Source organism: Myiozetetes cayanensis, unplaced genomic scaffold, assembly GCF_022539395.1.
Source record: "Myiozetetes cayanensis isolate MyiCay16 unplaced genomic scaffold, myiCay2020 scf15, whole genome shotgun sequence".
NCBI classification, from domain to species: domain Eukaryota; kingdom Metazoa; phylum Chordata; class Aves; order Passeriformes; family Tyrannidae; genus Myiozetetes; species Myiozetetes cayanensis.
In genome coordinates, this window is record NW_026087159.1 from 11614496 (window position 1) to 11632618 (window position 18123).

The 18123-nt window shown below is 41.7% G+C and overlaps 2 protein-coding genes across 2 annotated transcripts; one reads left to right on the top strand and one right to left on the bottom strand.

The window, feature by feature from the left end:
* The first annotated feature begins 1322 nt into the window (after nucleotides 1-1322).
* On the top strand, nucleotides 1323-5083 carry LOC126637339 (EOLA-like protein). The gene is made up of 3 exons (XM_050310517.1): nucleotides 1323-1375; nucleotides 1587-1872; nucleotides 3234-5083. The coding sequence occupies exons 2-3, from the start codon at nucleotides 1620-1622 to the stop codon at nucleotides 3449-3451; spliced, it is 471 nt and encodes a 156-aa protein (XP_050166474.1). The 5' UTR covers nucleotides 1323-1375; nucleotides 1587-1619; the 3' UTR covers nucleotides 3452-5083.
* A 406-nt stretch (nucleotides 5084-5489) lies between these two features.
* Nucleotides 5490-13086, bottom strand: TMEM185A (transmembrane protein 185A). Its single transcript, XM_050310516.1, has 7 exons — nucleotides 12930-13086; nucleotides 10557-10733; nucleotides 10128-10335; nucleotides 8581-8664; nucleotides 7583-7759; nucleotides 7146-7269; nucleotides 5490-6588 (listed from the first exon to the last, which is right to left on the bottom strand). The coding sequence occupies exons 1-7, from the start codon at nucleotides 12965-12967 to the stop codon at nucleotides 6344-6346; spliced, it is 1053 nt and encodes a 350-aa protein (XP_050166473.1). The 5' UTR covers nucleotides 12968-13086; the 3' UTR covers nucleotides 5490-6343.
* Nucleotides 13087-18123: the final 5037 nt, after the last annotated feature.

The window sequence follows — 18123 nt, forward strand, 5'->3', positions numbered from 1 at the left end:
CACAAAACATTCACTGAATGTACACTTGAAGTATACACCAAAACTGGCTCTCATAAAAGCTATGTGAAGGGCTTATCATCAGAAAAGAATCATCTAACTCTGCAGTTACAGAATGCTAAGGTTACAGGTAAAGTTTTACCGATAAATACCTGTTATTCATAAAGTCACAAACCTGGACAAAAAATACCATTAATCTTACCTTTTGCCATATGAAGTTCCTCTGCTCTTCTTAAGGGAACAGCCCATCTCTCTCCCAGAATTCCAGCACATTGCTTTTCTCTTTCCATCTCTGAGTTCCTGTTAAAATAATTTTGAGATTTCTCATGACTGAAAAACATGGTTCAACAAAGGAAAGGACATAACAAAAGTCATCACCATCTATCCCCTTTGCAAATATTACCATTTTTTCTTTTCTCTCTCTCCCAGTTTTCCTCCTTTGTTCTCTTGCCTGTCTCTCTAACTTCTACTGCAAACTTGCTCCTTTTGGTCAACGTTCTCTCCTCCCTGCTTTCTTACTTGCAGATGCTGCATGCACAGAAAAACTCCCCAAATACTTCTCACACAGCCCTCAGCTGATATATATGGCTCTCCAGGAAAGATGGCATCACCTGTGATTTCTATTTGGATACAGACACATCTGAGCTTTTTTTATCTTCTACACCTGCAGAAATTCAAGCAGGACTCAACTCTTCAACTAGCTGCATCTGTAGCCATTTTCAGTATTAGTGTCTGCCTTAATTACGTCATTTTATTTGTGTACACTGGAGGCTGACTTTGTAAACAAACACACGTTCACCGACATAAAACATATATTGGTTGCCCATTGAAACTGAACACACAGAGAATAGCATATCTATTCTAACCCCTTTACATCCAAACTATCCTTTACTGTAAGGTCTCTGATTTTTACTGTGCTCACTAGGCCTTCACACAGGGCCAGGGTCCGCAACGGGAGCGGCACACACAAAACCTGCTGCCAGTAAATAACCGCGTTGCTCAAAATGTTTGTATCGGAAAGGCGAAGCCTCGATGCCCAACACGCAACTGAACAGCAACAGGACACAGACGAGACGCTCCTCAAGCAGCAGGGCTGGATGAGAGCGCTTGGGAAGATTCTCTCCCAAACCCACGAGTGGAAGGCTGGAGAAGGAAGCGGGGAGGAGAGCGGCCGGCCCGTGACCCCCCCCGGCCCCGCGGACGGCCGAGAGCCCGCAGGGACCGGGAACACGGCGGTGACCCCGGAGGTACCCGCATCACAGCCGGGCCTGGGAACCCGCCCCGCGGCCGCCCCCGCCTCCCGCCCGCCCTGCCCGCAGCCGCCGCAGCCCCGCCCCGCCCCGGAGAGCGCAGCGGAGGCCGCGGAGCCGCTGCCCAGGTAAGAGGCGGCCCCGGGGCCTCCATGGCCGTGCTGGGGATGGCGGGGCCGGGGCGGTGCCCGGGGCCGTGCTCGGGTTCGGGGGCGCGGGCAGAGCGCGGCCCGCAATGCGGAGCCGCCCCCGGGGAGGCCGCGCAGCTCCGTGCCCGGAGCTCGTCACGGGCACCGTCCGCTTGCAGGGGCTCATCCCCGGCTGTCCGTGTGTTTACAGGAAATAAACACAGGCTCTGATGCGGGCAGCGCGATGAAATTCGGGTGCCTTTCCTTCCGGCAGCCCTACGCGGGGTTGCTCCTAAACCAGATCAAAACAGTGGAGACTCGCTGGCGTCCCTTGCTAGCGGGCTACAAGAACTGCACCATTGCTATTCATATCGCTGTCAAGGACTGGGAAGACGAATCATGGAGAGACATTCTTCTGAATCGGTTTGGTATGACAGCAAAACAACTGCAGGATTTGTTGGATGAAGGGGAAAAATTCGGTAGAGGAGTTATTGCAGGTAAGCAGCCTAAGGTTTTGTTTTCCAAGCAAGCTTTCAGTTTGTTAACATTCAATTACACACGTGCTTCACGTGGTTGTGCTCATTATGACATTTTTTTAGCACTCTGAAGGAGTGGAGCCTGAACTGTGAAGGGGGGGAGGTTCTATTTCAGTTCCTGTAGGCTGAGGGCAGCGAGGGAAGTTGTCAGTAAAATTTGTACTATTTCATTGTGTTGGAAATGTGAGGTATCTTTCACCTTTACGTTGAAGAATTTTAGTCAGGCCTCTGTCTTCTAAAAATACTCACTCTACTTAAAACTTCAGGCTACAACTCTGAAGTCTGTGTAAGAAATAAATGCATTTGTGCTAACTGGTCATGCAGTAAGATAACAGAGGTTGCACGCTATTTTGTTTCAAGATGATAAATGTCAATTCCACACTTTTTGCATTCTGAGCTGAGGAACTTGCAGTACTCATGATTAAGTGAAGTCATGATGCTTTGCGTGTCATTTTAGAGTATTACATAAGTAATTACATAAATCCTATTTCAGTTTCACTGAAACACAGTATTTGGGCAATGAAGAAGTTTGTTTCTGTAACACAGGATGGAGTGATGTTTCATTGTGTGCATCGTGGCATCCTGTGACATAGAGTAGATATTGCTGCAGTGTATACTTACAAAGTTTTTATCCAGCAGTCATTTTGAACCGTTTCTGTGTAGGTATATTTGTTTAACCATCTGTCTTCCATTGTCATTTGAATATTTGTAGCTATTCCGGCACAACAAATTACTTCTATCACACTGAAAAATTGTTGTGGTTCTTTGGTGCTGAAAACTGTAGGTCCTACATAATATGCAGATTTGGAGCCTTGGCATAAATTGCACACGCGATTGCAGAGTAGGTATCAAAGCTTCTTTAATCTTTATTTAACACTTTTAATCATTAAACAATATAGAAATTCCCTTTTGTGACATGAAAAGGTTTCCAGACAGCAGGAATTTCCATATAGTTTAATGATTTTAAAATGTTAATAGAATAGTGTCCTGAGAGGGGCAGAGAGAGTTTTATGCTTTAATGAATCTGTTTCAAGGCCAAATGTAGCTCAGGAGTTTGGGTAGTAGCTGTATCTCCTTAGATGCAGACTGCTTTTCACAGAGTATCGCTGAGTTCTGGTGATTATAAGTGGGTGCCTCTGTTCTCCACCCATTTGAGGTCAGTCACCTGGGCCATCTTCTGCAGCAAAAGGCACAGCCTGGAGGTGTGCACAGCTGGTAACAGTGGCTGTTCTGTGTGCCCTCAGGGAGGGTAACTTCTAGAAAACTTTTCTCTTGGAGATCAAACTGGCAACTAATTCTGTATTTTAATTTTTACAATACAGGATTAATTGACGTTGGAGAGACATCACTGTATCCAGAAAACCTGCCTCCTGAAGAGATTCTGGAGCTGGAAAACAAGGCTGTCCTCTGTAATCTAGAAGAAAAATACTTGACTGTTGTTTCAAATGCAAGATGGCTCCTGGAACCGATTCCTGCCAGAGGGAGAACAGGTGTGTGGCAGGTGGACATCCCTGAAGAACTGATCCCTTCAGAAGTGTAGGCGTTGCCCCTTACTACTGTTTTTCCTGCCTAAAAGCAAACTTGTAATTCACAAATCAACATCTTGAATACATCAGCATCTTGTTTAGGATTCCCTTCCAAAACTGTTTGAAATGGCAAATACATTTGAAGAACTCTTTTAAGGCAAAACAAGCCAGATGTGATTTTTACGACTATTACTGGAAGTTAGTAATGTTTTTTTCTAGATTTTTCTATATAAACAACTAAGTAAACACTCTTTTTTTAAAATACATAATTTTGTATTGTGTGCCAATTTAAAATGTGAGTAAATAAAACTATTATGTGATGCTTGCATCTCTGATTATGGGAAAATAGTGCTTAAAAGCAGGCTGCCATCATTACTAGGACATCTGTCTTACAGCCCTCTCCTAAGCCTACTTTAAGGACAGATTGTTTCCACTCCCAGGGAAGTACACAAGATGAACATATGAAGGATCCAGCTCTGTGACCTGACAGGTGTAGCAAGGCCATTATGAGAAAGAAGGTGCTTGTTAAGAATGAAATGAAGCAAGTATTACATTTCTTTCTCTCATTTATAATGAAAAATACCAGTAATCTTTCAAAACCATACAAACTGATCTAGAAAGCCAACCAGCCACTTCAGCAATGGAATGAACATGTAAGCAGCTGGGTGATGCTGACACATACCTTCTCATCCTTCAGCCAATGCCACAAGAAAACAGCACATCTGGTACAGCAAGACACATAGCAAATTAAAAAAAAAAATCCCACTGAGAATATCTTTGTTTTGTGTTTAAAGTACTTGGAAATAAGCAATGTATATTCTATCAGCATTTCTGTTACTCAGAAATGGTACTTCAGGAGAAACAAATGTCAGAAAGTTTACTGCCATCCTCATCTCCCATGTAGTAACGGCTTATTTCTTGGAACAGCAGTTTGTCCCATCAGAATATTCCGAGTTAGTTTTGGACAGAGGACCCAACGTACCTTCCTAGCTGTTCCTCCTGCTGGCAAATCATTGCACCACCGTTCCTTTGAACAACTCTTCATGAATCACTACACACTTTCCTTTGTCACCCCACCAAAGGGACTCAAACCAATTGCTCTCAACACCATCCCAGTGCTGCTTTGGAAAGCTGAAATATGTGGAGGCATTGCTTTGGCTAGAGCTCTCCTCAGATGGATTCAGATGATCTCTTCAGTATTGCTTGGATGGTTTGTAGAGACCTTCTTTCTATTGGAGATCCAAAGGCAGTGTCACTAACTGCTCTTTTGTCACATGCTGGATGAAGTCAAGCTTGACTCAACTCCATTGGCCAGAACAGAATCACATGAAGTTTCCGATGAGGAAAGCTCAATCCTAAATTCTTTTCTCTTGGTTTCAGCAAATTTTTCAGTTGAAGCCATTTACCTTAGCAGCCAGATGGCCCTGCAGACAGCCAGCTGAAAGGGAAGTGACCAACTGACTGAGAATCCCAAGGGAAAATTCTCAGTCATCACTAGGACACCCATGCTGTGCTGCCGTGACATCAGAGCAGCATCCAGTGTCCCAGTGACATGAAACAGCAGCAGCAAGTGTTAAATATCACTTGTTGGTTTTCATTTACAGATTTTTTTTTTTTAACTCGAGCCACAAAGCAAATAAAACTGCTAACAAAATATAAGGTGTAGGATAGGACAGTGCTGGGCTGGGTTTCAGCCAGTAGCTGCTCCACAGGCAGGATGAGGGAGCTCTGCAGCATCAAGAATGGAAGCACCACATCCAAGTTTTCCAGATGTGCACTTAGCACACATGCAGAAATGTCCATACACTCCCTGCTCTTATTGCCATGCTAACACTAAGGAAACATAACCTATGGTATTTAAACTACCAAAACTTGGGGTTACTTAAACACAGAGAGCAGCTGCAAGGATCTGGGAATATCAGACATGTTTTTGTAAGCTACAGGACTACAGATTTCATAGAGTCTGTTTCTCCAAAGCACCTGCAAGTCCAAGACACTGTCAAAGCAGGTCTTTCTTCAGAAAAGAAAATGCTATATAGCAACACCAATGAGTTCCTGTCTTGAAAAGTTTAATCATTTACACCAACCAACACAAAGTTGGTCACAAAGACCAAGCTATGATATTTATTCCTAACCAACAGCTGTGAGACCTAAAATAAACGTTTCTGGCACAGACTGCACACAATGCAATGGGGAACAGCTTATTAAACAGCCAGACTAATGGGAGAATGGTGTACATGCTGCTCAGGAAGAATCAAAATGTGAAACTGGAAAAACAGCAAAAGCAACATGTGACTCCCAAGCCAGTGCAAATGTTTAAATACTTACATGAAAATTTACATGGCTAATTCAAAAGCAACATGTAAGTTGCCATATATTCTACTTCTCCACCCCCAAAAAAAAGCTTTCCATTGTTGCCTGAGAAGAGCAACACTTGTGCCTCTGTAGTCGAGACCATGATTGTGGCTGAACAGAAAAAAGCAGTACAGAGGTACTATGCTAAGGCATCCCCAAAGCATTTAAAAGAGACACAAAAATCAAGTGTATATTTAGGACCTAAAAGACACCTGGAATAGCATAGGCATTTCATACAGGGTTTTTAAAAAAATACTTTTAGATAATACTTATACTGTACACAACAAGACTTTTAAACAATATATTACACTGCTAAAAATGTTCATATAAATACTATACAGGCAAGCGTGCAACCAACCCGTTAGGAAGGTTCACAAATTAGACAACCACAATTCTCTGGAAAAGCTCTCAGATTTTCTTCGAGATCTCTGATTTGTGTAATCCAAGCCACTGATTCAGCAATACCTACTTTAAAGGAATTGGGACAAGGCATGAGATGAAATACATTTGTCTGCTGATGACCAGTTCAAGTTTAATATGCTACTGTCATCTTAATCTGGCATATCAATGTTTAACTTGGGAGGTGGAATCACATATTTTCCAGGACTCTGTGTAATGACCACTCCAGTCTTTTTTCTAAACATGGGTGCAATTTTTGGTGGTTCAGGCAGTGGTGTTTCTTCTGTCTCCTCATTGTCTTCATGATGAAGATCATAAGAAATATTTCCATATTCTCGTAAGAATGGGAAAATTTCAAGCAGGAACTGGCAAAAGTCTTTGCGAATTCCAAACCACCCTAAAAGACAAGGGAAAATTATTTCATGTTATTGCAGAACAGAATGAACACATAATTAAGCACGCAGACTGTGAAATCTCATTTAAGTTCTCTTGATTGTTTGCATGTGAATAATATAAAATTTGTTAGTGCTGCTTTTGAGTATTCCTTAGCCCTATCACAACATCACAGTTCAGGTTATATACACATATATACATACAGAATATGGGCATACATTGGCACACACATGCCTGTGTGTATATCCATCTCTATAAATTACAGTTATACTGACACAGCAAGAATCCATTTCATTTCACACGTTACACAGTGTCAGGTCACATCAGCACAGAGAAAGAACACAAAGGACTTTGAATCTCAATCAAGGCAAAAAGTGCCACATGGGATGACACTGTAAGCACTGAAAACTTACTGCAATCACCTGAAAACAATAGTCTAACAAACACGTGAATTATTTTATGAGAATATACAAAGAAAAGCCCTCTTTGAAAATAAAAATCTTAATAAAATATATTTAGGCATTGATTTGCAATCTGTTTCAAGGATTTTGAAATACTTACAGTGATTTCCTCCTTTTTGTCCAAATGTTGTTGCCATTAATGTTATCAGTGAAAGCCAGAGAGGAACAAATATGGGTATGAAGGAAAAAGAATTATGCCCATCCAGTCTGTGTACTAGCAAGATCTAAATGGCAAAAAACCAAAATAGTGTCAGTTTAGTTGCTATACTCAATTTCAAACTGCTTAAAGAATAAGCTGATTTCAGATCTTTAACTTCACACTTCTGTGGGGAGGAAATGGTCTCCACAGAAGCATGTAGTTACAGTTCCAATGCAATGCAGATTTCACTCAAAAAAGCTCTAAAGAACACATTTGCTGTTAATATTTTATTCCAAAACAAAAAGCAGCATTCTCATTCCAGTAAGTTAAAATCCCCAGTATTAATCACTCCCTGAAAAGAAGAACAAGACACATCGAAGTCATTATGCTTTTCCAACCTCAAATGTGAGCAGTGGAACTACAATTGTCATCCAGCTGACAGCCATCGTGATGTGTGTCCTCCTCTGCTCAGCAATCACATCCATAGAGCGCAGGAACAGAACGGACCACACGATGTAATACAGCACTACCAGGCACAGGAAGGACATCAAGATCCACAGTGGAACACAAACAACCTGAGGGAGAGAGAGATTTCATTTGTTTCAGGTGGGTTTTTTTTTTTTAATAAAGCATGTCTACGTATTAAGTCTAAAGAAGAAAAAGAAATTTAAGTCTTTAACTAATGTAATCTCTAACAGAAGAGCATACAAATTCAAGCATGCTGTTATAAGCCATATCAGCTCTCCGAGCTTTCTAACCCCCATGAAGATGAAACAATTTAAAATAAGGTCAATGCAGTTCAACTTCAGTAAGACTTCATGATTTTACGTGGGCTCAAATTGTAGTTGAAATTGATTTTAGCAAGTATTTCCTACAGTGGACACCGTATTTGGAAGGGTTTCTATCCTTCCTCAAATTTTTTGGAAAAGAGAAAGGGCAGACATAACCATGCCAGATTATCAGTTTTATGGTAGTTTACAAAAATCCAGACACAGAAACAGCACTTCTGTATTCTAAAGGCATTTGGGACAGGACATCTCAGCAGTTTACAGTGACCATTTGCACAGTCAATGGTAACACAACAAATAAAACTAGTTATTTACCACACCGTATTTACCAACACGTTCTGTAACTCACCAATCATTTTCATGGGTAGTTTACTGTTCTCATTGGAAACTTTGGTTAGGATTTCTCTTTCAGCTACTGCTCAGAGATCAACTGCAGTTGGTGGCACATTCCTCTCCCTCTGAGGGTGAAATGCCCAATGAACAACCTCCAATTACCATGAGCACTGAATGTTATCATGGACTAATCACATATAACTGTTCCCTAGACTAAATATTTTTATGAAATTCAGCATTTAAACAAAGATAAGAAGAAAACACTTGTTACATACAAGCCATGGCCATCTGATGATCTCGTCTAGTCTGAGTGCAATAAATATGAACTGTAGAATATTGACTGAACACAAGATTTCCAGCTAGAAAAAGAAAAAACACCAGTTAACTCTTAGCACAATAAAGCTATTTCCAAGATAACCAAGGAGTCTGTCAAAGGATTTCCCTGACTCCATGTTCATCACTGCAATATGAAAATTACATTGCATTTACATTAGCTATTACTAAGCATCCCTGAATTTGTAAGGGTGTGATCCCAACCCAATAGCTGTAGTCAGCTGCTTCCAAGGAATGACCTTCCTGGTATTTAACATGTAGAGTGATTAGAGAAATAAGAAAAGCCTAACTAATCAGACTGAAAAAAGCAAAGCATCAGAAAACAACTATTTTCTTCATATAAGAAATAATGCTAGAATTAAGTAGTAAAAAGACCTTCAATTTAAAATTAGCAAAATTAATCTTTTAAGATATTGCTTAGTAGATTCAATAATGGACAGAACTACCAACAGTCCAGTTTAGAAGTACCAGCTTTGTCTGGAGGGAAAAAAGAAATACATACAATATTGAAAGATGATATTCAAATTCAATCATTTACTGTATAATTGAGGTATTTTAAATGACACTGAAGACATGGGGTTTGCAGCAATAGAGAAAAGCAATACTTCTCATTAAAATGTTGATGAAAGCTTTTTGTGAGTCCCACTTGCCACTATGAGAAACAACCTTTCATTATACTTTTTAAGACTATAAAAATAGTGTAACACATAAAGGAATACTTCTTCTGAGCCCACCATGAATACAGAGACAAAACCTCACCATTGCATCACCTAATCAGTTGCAGAACAGGAATGAGCAGACAATATTTCAGATTAAATACTTCTGAAAATAATAACAAATTAACAGCTACTTTGATTACTCATGTCAAAAATTAATGTCCTGGATTAAAGACAGGCCCCTCTTATGTTTCTAGCAAATCAAAGGGAAATAATGAAATCTTCACAGAATAAAAAGAAAAGAAAATAGAACAGCACTAACTGAAGATGATAAAAGATTAAAAAAAAGCCATTATAAGAATGAGTAGAGACAGCTGTTGCCTTTTATGGATTCCACTTTCTTCTGCCAGTACTTAGCAGCTGTGCAGTCATCTGTAAATCAATGGGCAATCAAGCATCCTCCAGTAGAAGGCAAGTACTTCTACATAAGTTTTACTTTTAGGAATGGTTAACTGTGAATAAAACCCTGCAAAATAAAGTTCTATAGGCAACTGTTTTAAAATGAGCAGTATCAGTTTACCAGCCATCGTAACAATCACTTACCATAAATGTTTCTCTCTCTAGTGATAAACTCACCCTAGGCTAATGTTAGAGAAATTATTCCTGATGTTAGAGAAATTATTCCTGATCATGATTTTCATGCACACTTGCAGGTGAGTGCAAACAATTAATTGGACTGATGCAGTCCTAAAATCACACTTTTTGAGAGTCAAACTGTCACAGAGCTGGTCCTGCACTGCCACAAGTTTTACACACCCCGGATGAAGCCTCACCTCCAGGGACCTGTCATGTCGGAATCCCCACACACAAGCGGCAACTGACACTGGAGACACAAAGAACAGTGGCATGAAGACCAGAAGCCAGAAATGGGTTCCTCTTTCGATCCTGTCGCACACCAGGACTTCAAACATCAGCAGTAGCAGGTGGATGCCTACTGCAATTAACATAGCTTTGAACTCCACACAGGTTTCTCCTTCTGCTCTGGAGAGAGGATAAGGAAGCATTCAATTTACTTGCCAAAGAGAAAGCACGCTATCCTGCAAACAAGACACTTGCTAAGTTGATGAGAATTACTTTAATAAAGTCGGAAACAAACGTTCTAGATGCTCTTATGCTGTTAAAAAACCCATTTATGAACTGAATTCAGTACAGAGCATACATGATTTTCCCCCTGTTCTGCCAAAGAAACACCCTCAACTTACCGGTACTGCGGGTTCCGAGCCCATACTCCTGTTCCCACCGAGGCACCGACGATCACCATCAACTTCCACAGCCATATTGGAGCAAACACGGCCCAGTAACTCCACTGAATTTTGTCATCCAGGCGTAGAGAGAGCAACACAGAGAAGAGCAGCAGGCAGGCATAAATAAGGAATTTGCTATTAAACAAACAAGCAAACAAAGAAAAAAACGGAGTCAGAAATCAAGGCAGACAACTTCCCATGAACATTGTACATAACAAAATCAGTCAGGGCTGAAATTTAACTGGGATACTTCCTAACAGAAAACCTGTGTCAAACTTCTTTGCAAGGAATCCAGGATTTCATTATAAATACAGCACATGCCACCTCTTTCACTTATATATATATATATATATCATTGCTTCAAGGGAATGCATCAAAAGCATTCTTGCACGACAATCTCAATGAATGGACAGCTATAAATAGTTCCCTCCCACGAGGATGCAGTAGGGAGCTGGATTATTAGAGGCTCAGAAATATACCAGCTGTATGCATTTGTAGACAGTGTGTTCTGTCCTACCAACCCAATAACACAGCTTTGAACACCAAAAACTAAATTATGTAATTTATGAAATTTTATCCTCACCGCTTTTAACTAGAGTTTATAAGCTACTACAAACTAATAGGGCAGACTCCAGATTTTTTTTTTTCTTAATATTTACATTCAGTTTGAAAAGCAACACCATAGAAAAAAAACTCAACAGGTTAAACTTTTAACAAAGTTATTGATTGTAAGCTGAAGTTTTTAACTGGAATACTGATGATTATGCTTATTAGTTTAAAATAGCTACATTGATATTTTTCATGATTTAGTCAATTTAAGAATGAATAAACGTATCTGGAACACTGGAGCAGCAGCACAGCAATTGATTTTACCACCAAGCATCAGACAAAACAATTACACAGTAGGCAACTTCCTCATCGGACAGGAAGGGAAAAGTAACCCACCCATTCACCAGAAGCTCACAGACTGCCTTATAAAAAACATAATTAGGCTTCAACACCACTTTAGTGAAGTAATTATATATATTTTAAAACACGGATAACCTAAGGAACAGAGCAAAGCAGCAACAGTCAGGAATACAACCCTGTCTCCACCAGCACAACTCCAACTACCCACTTCCATTCTCATCAAATAGCAAAGCATTCATCAGAACAGCACTGCTACCCTTAGATATCCATCTGTTTCGTCTCTGCTCAGAACAAGTGTCTCATCTGCCCCTTAATAAGGAAAAGTAGATTTATTGTGTCAGCATCTCCTCACATGCTTGATGAAGCCACCTCGGGATGGGATGATATAAACCAGTCCCTCTTCACAGCAACAAAGAGATGTCTCAGCTTCCTCAGCTGGTCATCCCCCTTTTAATATTCAATATTCGTGCAATTTGTACTTTTCCTGGCGCCTTAATAAATACAGCAGTAAAATGCCACGTGGTGAAGCACCACTGCCCTCCGAGAGTTCCAGCAGCATCAAAACATTCGAGATGGAGGTTTCTGCACAAGTACAACCTTCAGCTTGCTCGTTCATCTCTCAGCACCCAAACAAGCTGCAAGCACCGCTCTCGTAACAAAACTTCACAAAGCTCCTGGGACTTCTGCTCCTACTTTTCCATTCCTTCCAACCACACATATTTCAATTGTTTGGCTCAGCCTCTGCAACAATGCATTTCCCGGAGCGCTGGTTACCCTTTTGTTTGTCTGAACAACCGAACGAGCGCAGCTCGATGTAAGGCCTCTTTCACATCCAGGGCTTTCCCAGGACTCTCAGCATCTCAACCCACCTTACACGAGTTACTTGGAGGCCTCTATTCCGTGGTCTTAAAAATACCCAGCAAAAGATTCAACTCGTTCTCTCAGTTTAACAGTTTCATGTGTCAGTAGTTGCTTGGCGAGCCGGCAGAACCCCAGGCAGCAGTGGCCTGATGATTTTGGGAGAGCCGGGATGCGCCCCCCGGGATGCTCCCTGTCCATCCCAGCACTGCTCAACCTGCCAGCACCGAGACCCGGGCGGGGGCAACTCCGCACCCCAGAGCGCCACGGCGAGCGCTCAAACACCGCAACGAGCCTCGGAGAGAAAGTTACACAATAAATTAAAAAAAAAAAAGAAGGCTGGAATTCGGGCTGGGAACCAGGCGAGGAGCGCCGGGGGGCACACACCGAGCCCCGCGGCGCCGGGAAGGCCGGACTCCATCACCCCGGCTGACCCCGTGAGGGGAACCGGGTTCCCGGCGCCGCCCGAGGCCGCGCTCCGCTCGCACGCCGAGGGTCCCGCACCCCCCTGCCGGCGTAGAGGGCCGACCCTGCCGGCCGTGGCCGCGGCCGCGCCGCGCTCACCTGGGGTTGAAGTCCTGGAAGAAGCCGCGCAGGTTCATCGCGGCCGCTCTACCGGGCGCTCATGGCGCGGCCCCGCGGGCGCTTCGGGCCTGGCCGGGCCGGGCCTCGCCGCCTCCGCGCCTGCGCGGCACGGCACCGCGCGTGCGCGGGGCGGGGCTCCGAGGGGCGGGGCAATGCTATGATGGGTGTGGCTCTGGTGGGCGGGGCTCTGGTGGGCGTGGCTCTGGTGGGCGGGGCTCTTGCTCTTGCTTAATTGCCAAAAATAATAGCCATCCAAATTCTAAACGCAGCTCGCCAAAGTGCGCGTTTTCAGCCCTGCAGTAGTTCATGCTCTGACTAAAATTTACAAAACGGGGTTCTTAAAACAGCAGAGCATCACGTTTCTTCGCTATTTTTAAAAGTTTTTTTTTCATGCTTGTCATTAGCCGGAAGTATATCTGCGGCAGTAATGTCCTTATATAAGCAGAAAATCATAATTAATTTACATTAATTATTAAAAAGAGATTTCTGTCCATGAACCCTCTGGGCTTCTCTCAGAAGTCAAGCGAGATAGCACGAGACAAATGCTTAAATGCCACCAAATCAAATAACAGGTTTCAGATGTTGGACACGAGAAGTGAGTTCCATATGCCTTGCAGCAGTGAAATAATTTGCAGCAGTGCAGCACGTGGGTTACAATACTGGCACCCTGATGTACTAACACTGTGCAACATATACTTTAGCCAGTGATGCAGGACAGTGATAAATCAGGCTTCACCTTATCAGTAATTGGATATAACACAGCTCCTTTTGCAATGCATTCAAGGAAAAGAGTCAGGTTAAATGTCAATATGATTGTGGCGAATTTACATAGCTTTTACAGAGATAAAACACTTAACCAAATACCTGCTGCATTTTATTCTGTGACAAGGACCTACTTATATCTCACCATGCTGAAAAGGCACACAAAGACATCTAAAAATAATACAGCTCACTTAGGTCTCTGATGTTTCAGCCATGAAGTAAAAAAACAATTGTTAACAAAATTGGATGGGAGACAGGGAACAAAAGTGAAAAAGATCCAAGGAGATTAGCTTCTTTTTTTTTTTACCTTGGCTTCAGGACTGAGGTTTAGCAAGATGACATTTTGGAATCATCTAGGAGCTGTCAAAATTAAACATAAGAGAAAATCAGAAAGTTTAAGCTCAGTGGTCCAAGAGGAGTGTTGGATTACCAACTCCAAACTCACAAAGCATGACTCAGTAAGAGAAGAGTATGAGGTGATTTATCTTCTCTGAACTTTAAGCTTTTCCCTGGACTTATTACATAAGACAATTGGTTTTTAACTTGTATTGTAGTGAACATGTGTGTATCTTTCAAGAAAAAAACCACCAATATGTGTTAAAGTACCGGAATTCTCACACAGCCAAGCTGTGCAAAGCAACCTTCAATGACAGGGTCACATGCTGGTTTTCCCCATGTAATTCCTGTGGGAATCATGTAAGCTGGGGAAAATACTGCTCACTCAAGGCTGGAGTTTCTGCTGAGCATGTGCGAAGTGGTTTCTATTTATTTATTTTTAAAAGAAGGCTTATAATATTATCGTGTTCATGAAAGTTGACAGTAAGATCAATACTTATTTTTGGTTGCTCATGCTTATAAAGTTACAATTTATGTTCAGTTTCACCTTTTAAGACCTGCATGGGCTTTGTCTTTATTTTACTCCCCTCTTTTTCCATTTAATTTCTGATAGATGTTTGGAGTTTTCATATCCTGCTGCTCTCTGCTATCACTATGGCTACCTCCTCCCAGCAAATCTGTTTTCCAAAGCTTGTTGCCACTAGAGCATTTCACTGGAAGTCCTTTGCTTTAAAAGTGATCAGAGATATTATTTGACTTGAACCAACACATGCTAGGACACATTTGTGCCTGTGTGGTTTTTACCTGAACCTTTTGAACCGTAGAATACTATTGACAAATCATGGGAAAAAGGAAAAGGGCAAACAGCTCCTGCAAAACACTTCTGAGTCTCACTGACTCAAGGGAAAAGATGGTATCCAGAACAGATAAGTTACCTTGCTGAAGTGTCATGCTTAAAAGCACTGAGTGAGCTCAGCACGGGGCCTTTGGGATCCAGTACACTACAGCTATTGTAGGAGATCAAGGAGCACATTACACAGAAATAATCTTTGGGTTTCTCTGCTTTTAAACTGACAAAAACAGTGAAATGTAGAATAACTATTTCAGTAACCAGACACGAGCTATTCCATCCTGCAGTCTTACTCAGGGTAGTCCCAATTCCTGCATACATTGTGGATTGTATCTTAATCTGTTACATATTGAATTGGGAAAATGACTGTGGTGGAAATGTGCTTCTCAAGAAGCAGAAAACCTGCTGTGGAGCTTGCTGTGTACTGGGGTCATGCCTGGCAGGTGGATGGGATGCTCCTGGAGGTATCTTTCAGCACACGAACCAGTATTACTCGTGGGTAGCTGTAGATCACCTTGTATGGTCTTGTGAAGCAGAATTTGGAACCTACTGGCGTAGTAACAGAACCAGTCTCCTACACAGCAAACTCAGAGCAGCGCCAGAAATGTCTACAATGGCTTTGAGCAAAGATGCTCAGATGTAGTTCTGAATCTTTTACGTCAAGGATTAGTTCCCTAAGGTGAACTGTGAAGAAAGGAGATGGTAGAGAAAGAAGGAGTCTGATCTTCTCAAAAGACACTGTTACACACTATTACAATTGTTAGTGCTGTATCTCTTGGTCTTACTGCTGTTGTTTTACTGAAGCATGATATCACATGTCATTAAAAGAATCCTAAGGACTAGCAAGTCCTTGCTAATTTCTGAAAGACTTTATCCTAACCTTGAGCAATTTTTAATTCTACCTTCCTCTGCCTAATTACAGATCCCTGTTTATCCTCCCCCGTGCTTCCACCTTCATGACACTTCCTTTGTATCCCACAGTTTGCACATATATGAGAGGCAGGACCTGCCCCTTCGCAGGAATCACTCCTCTTATGCTTTGTAAGTAGAATTACAATACAGAAAACATCACCTTAGTCAGAGCAAAGTAGTCATGTACTTTGGTGTCCTTGTCAAATTACTAATTGCAAGGTTTTAATGTTTGAAATGGAGAGTTGCTTAACAGAAGGTGACCTTCCTGTTAGCAATACCTGAATACTGATGAGCTTATTCACTTCCCCTCTAAGGGAGCTGTAGAAAGGGGAAGTTTAGAGGGTCGTTTAGATTTCATTATTAACAATAAATGGGAGCCAGATTATTTTGGGGGTTTTAACAACTGTATGTTGTAACTACACTGTGAATACCATTCAAAAACCCTTCTAAAATCTGCAGCAACTATTAATCTCAAATAAAGACAAAACAGAATTTGTAGATGTTTAAATAATAGACCAGCCCTTGACAGCCATCCATATTAAAGAATTTAGTAGCCTTACATGACATTTGTTTACACTGGCTTTCCTGTTTGGAGGCCTTATCTCTTTATTGTACTCACCGTGTAACTTGAGAAATTGTCTGTGTCAATGCTCACATGCCTGGAAGTTACTTCTTAGGGGCATCATTGCCCTGTTCTTGTCTGCCCTCACTAAGCACTTGGAACAGTGTGATTTCTCTGAGCAGGGCCTCAGTTGTAGGCACATTTCCTAAAATGGGTGAAGGGAGGGTCAGGAAGAACTCCAGTTCCTCAATCCACCCATCTCGTTTCTGGCCAGCACATCAGAGATGGAGCTGCCTAATTTGCCGTGTTGATAGGCCAAACAGGAAATGGGAGAAACCATGGCTGAGGTGTGCCTTTGATTCATTGCTTTTGGTGGTGGTAACAGCACCTGCCTTTCCTATTGCCCAGTACTCTGAAGCCGGTCTAAATAGTGTCTTAGAAACAGCTCCCACGTGCGCTACACGTGCTTGGGAAAACTCATGGTGTGAGATCACTGACTTGGGGCTGGGGGAGAGAGAAAACGTGCTGCAGGTGAACAGATCTGTTTGACTCTCTTCGCCATGGATAAATGCCTGTATATGAAATGAAGGCTTATAATGAGTATTTCTGGATTAGGAATAATATTAACTAAGGTCCACAATGTGTTTTCTAGCGCACAGCTCTGCAGATCAGACTGCAAGGATGGACTACAATGGCATCATTTATCATAAGAATGTTAACAAACTGAAATTCTATGCACATGCCTCTGAATGATGTTTAGCTTACCCTTGAGTGCTAATGTTCACAGATGACTTAAAAGTATGATTGTTTTGATTCTGTACAAGTACAGCTTGAAATTCTTTAAAGATAAAAATGCTGTTTAGAGATTTATCAACAGTATTTTCCCAGGGGCTCATGTATGCTATAGGTATTTCACTCATCACCATATGTGCCATAGGAGGCTACAGATATTAATGCAGGTGTTAATATTTTTAACAGGTCTCTCTCATTTTCTTCATAGCATCTTGTACAGGAATAAATTTAATCCGTCCATAAAATAAAAAAGAAAACAGTCCTTTTTTGATATGATCTGTTTAAGGATAAATAAAATTGCCTGTCAGAAGCTTCCTGTAATGATTAGTCACTTTCTACAATGCATGAAAAATAAATGATAATTGATTCATTGAAAATTGCTCTGCTCTTTCTGAGTTTGAGTAAACTCATCACAGTGCCCAACTATTTGTTTGTGAAAACATGGTTTGTTAGAATTACTGAGTGATGCAGAAAAATTCCTTAGATTGGCTTTTGTGCCAAATGCAACTTCTGATGGAATGGCTGGAGGACATGTGCAAGGGCAGGTTACATATGTGAAGAGTCAAGACATCCATCCTTCGCAGGCAGAGCTCAACACCTGGGGTATTTTATACTGCCTGACCATATTCACTTAGTCTTAAAAGCACACTTTATCTTCCTTCTCAGAGGAAACTTTCTGGGAGAGCATACCCAGGCATGGAAATGCTACTTTATAAGATGGGTTTGATAGTACAGCCATTTCTTGCAGAGCCCTATGAATAGGATTTTTCCCACTAAAAATATTGCTGTGATGAATTTTTACCATACCCTAATGTGAGTCTGCCATAGAAAACAGTTGATTTTGAGATATTTAGCTGTTATGTTGGTGGCCTCAGCTACATTGCTAACACTTGTGCAAGCACTGCTGTGGACCCCCGAACCATCAATGTGTGCCTCAGCATATTGCTAAGCTATCAGAC

What these genes read in the sequence shown, in the direction of transcription:
- LOC126637339 (XM_050310517.1), top strand. Translation starts at nt 1,620, where the DNA reads ATGAAATTCGGGTGCCTTTCCTTCCGGCAGCCCTACGCGGGGTTGCTC. An exon ending in CGGTAGAGGAGTTATTGCAG is followed by an intron (nt 1,873 to 3,233) that starts GTAAGCAGCCTA and finishes TTTACAATACAG; the next exon opens with GATTAATTGACGTTGGAGAG.
- TMEM185A (XM_050310516.1), bottom strand. Translation starts at nt 12,967, where the DNA reads ATGAACCTGCGCGGCTTCTTCCAGGACTTCAACCCCAG. An exon ending in GACATGACAGGTCCCTGGAG is followed by an intron (nt 8,665 to 10,127) that starts GTGAGGCTTCAT and finishes TTCTTTTTCTAG; the next exon opens with CTGGAAATCTTGTGTTCAGT. An exon ending in ACAAAAAGGAGGAAATCACT is followed by an intron (nt 6,589 to 7,145) that starts GTAAGTATTTCA and finishes CTTGTCTTTTAG; the next exon opens with GGTGGTTTGGAATTCGCAAA.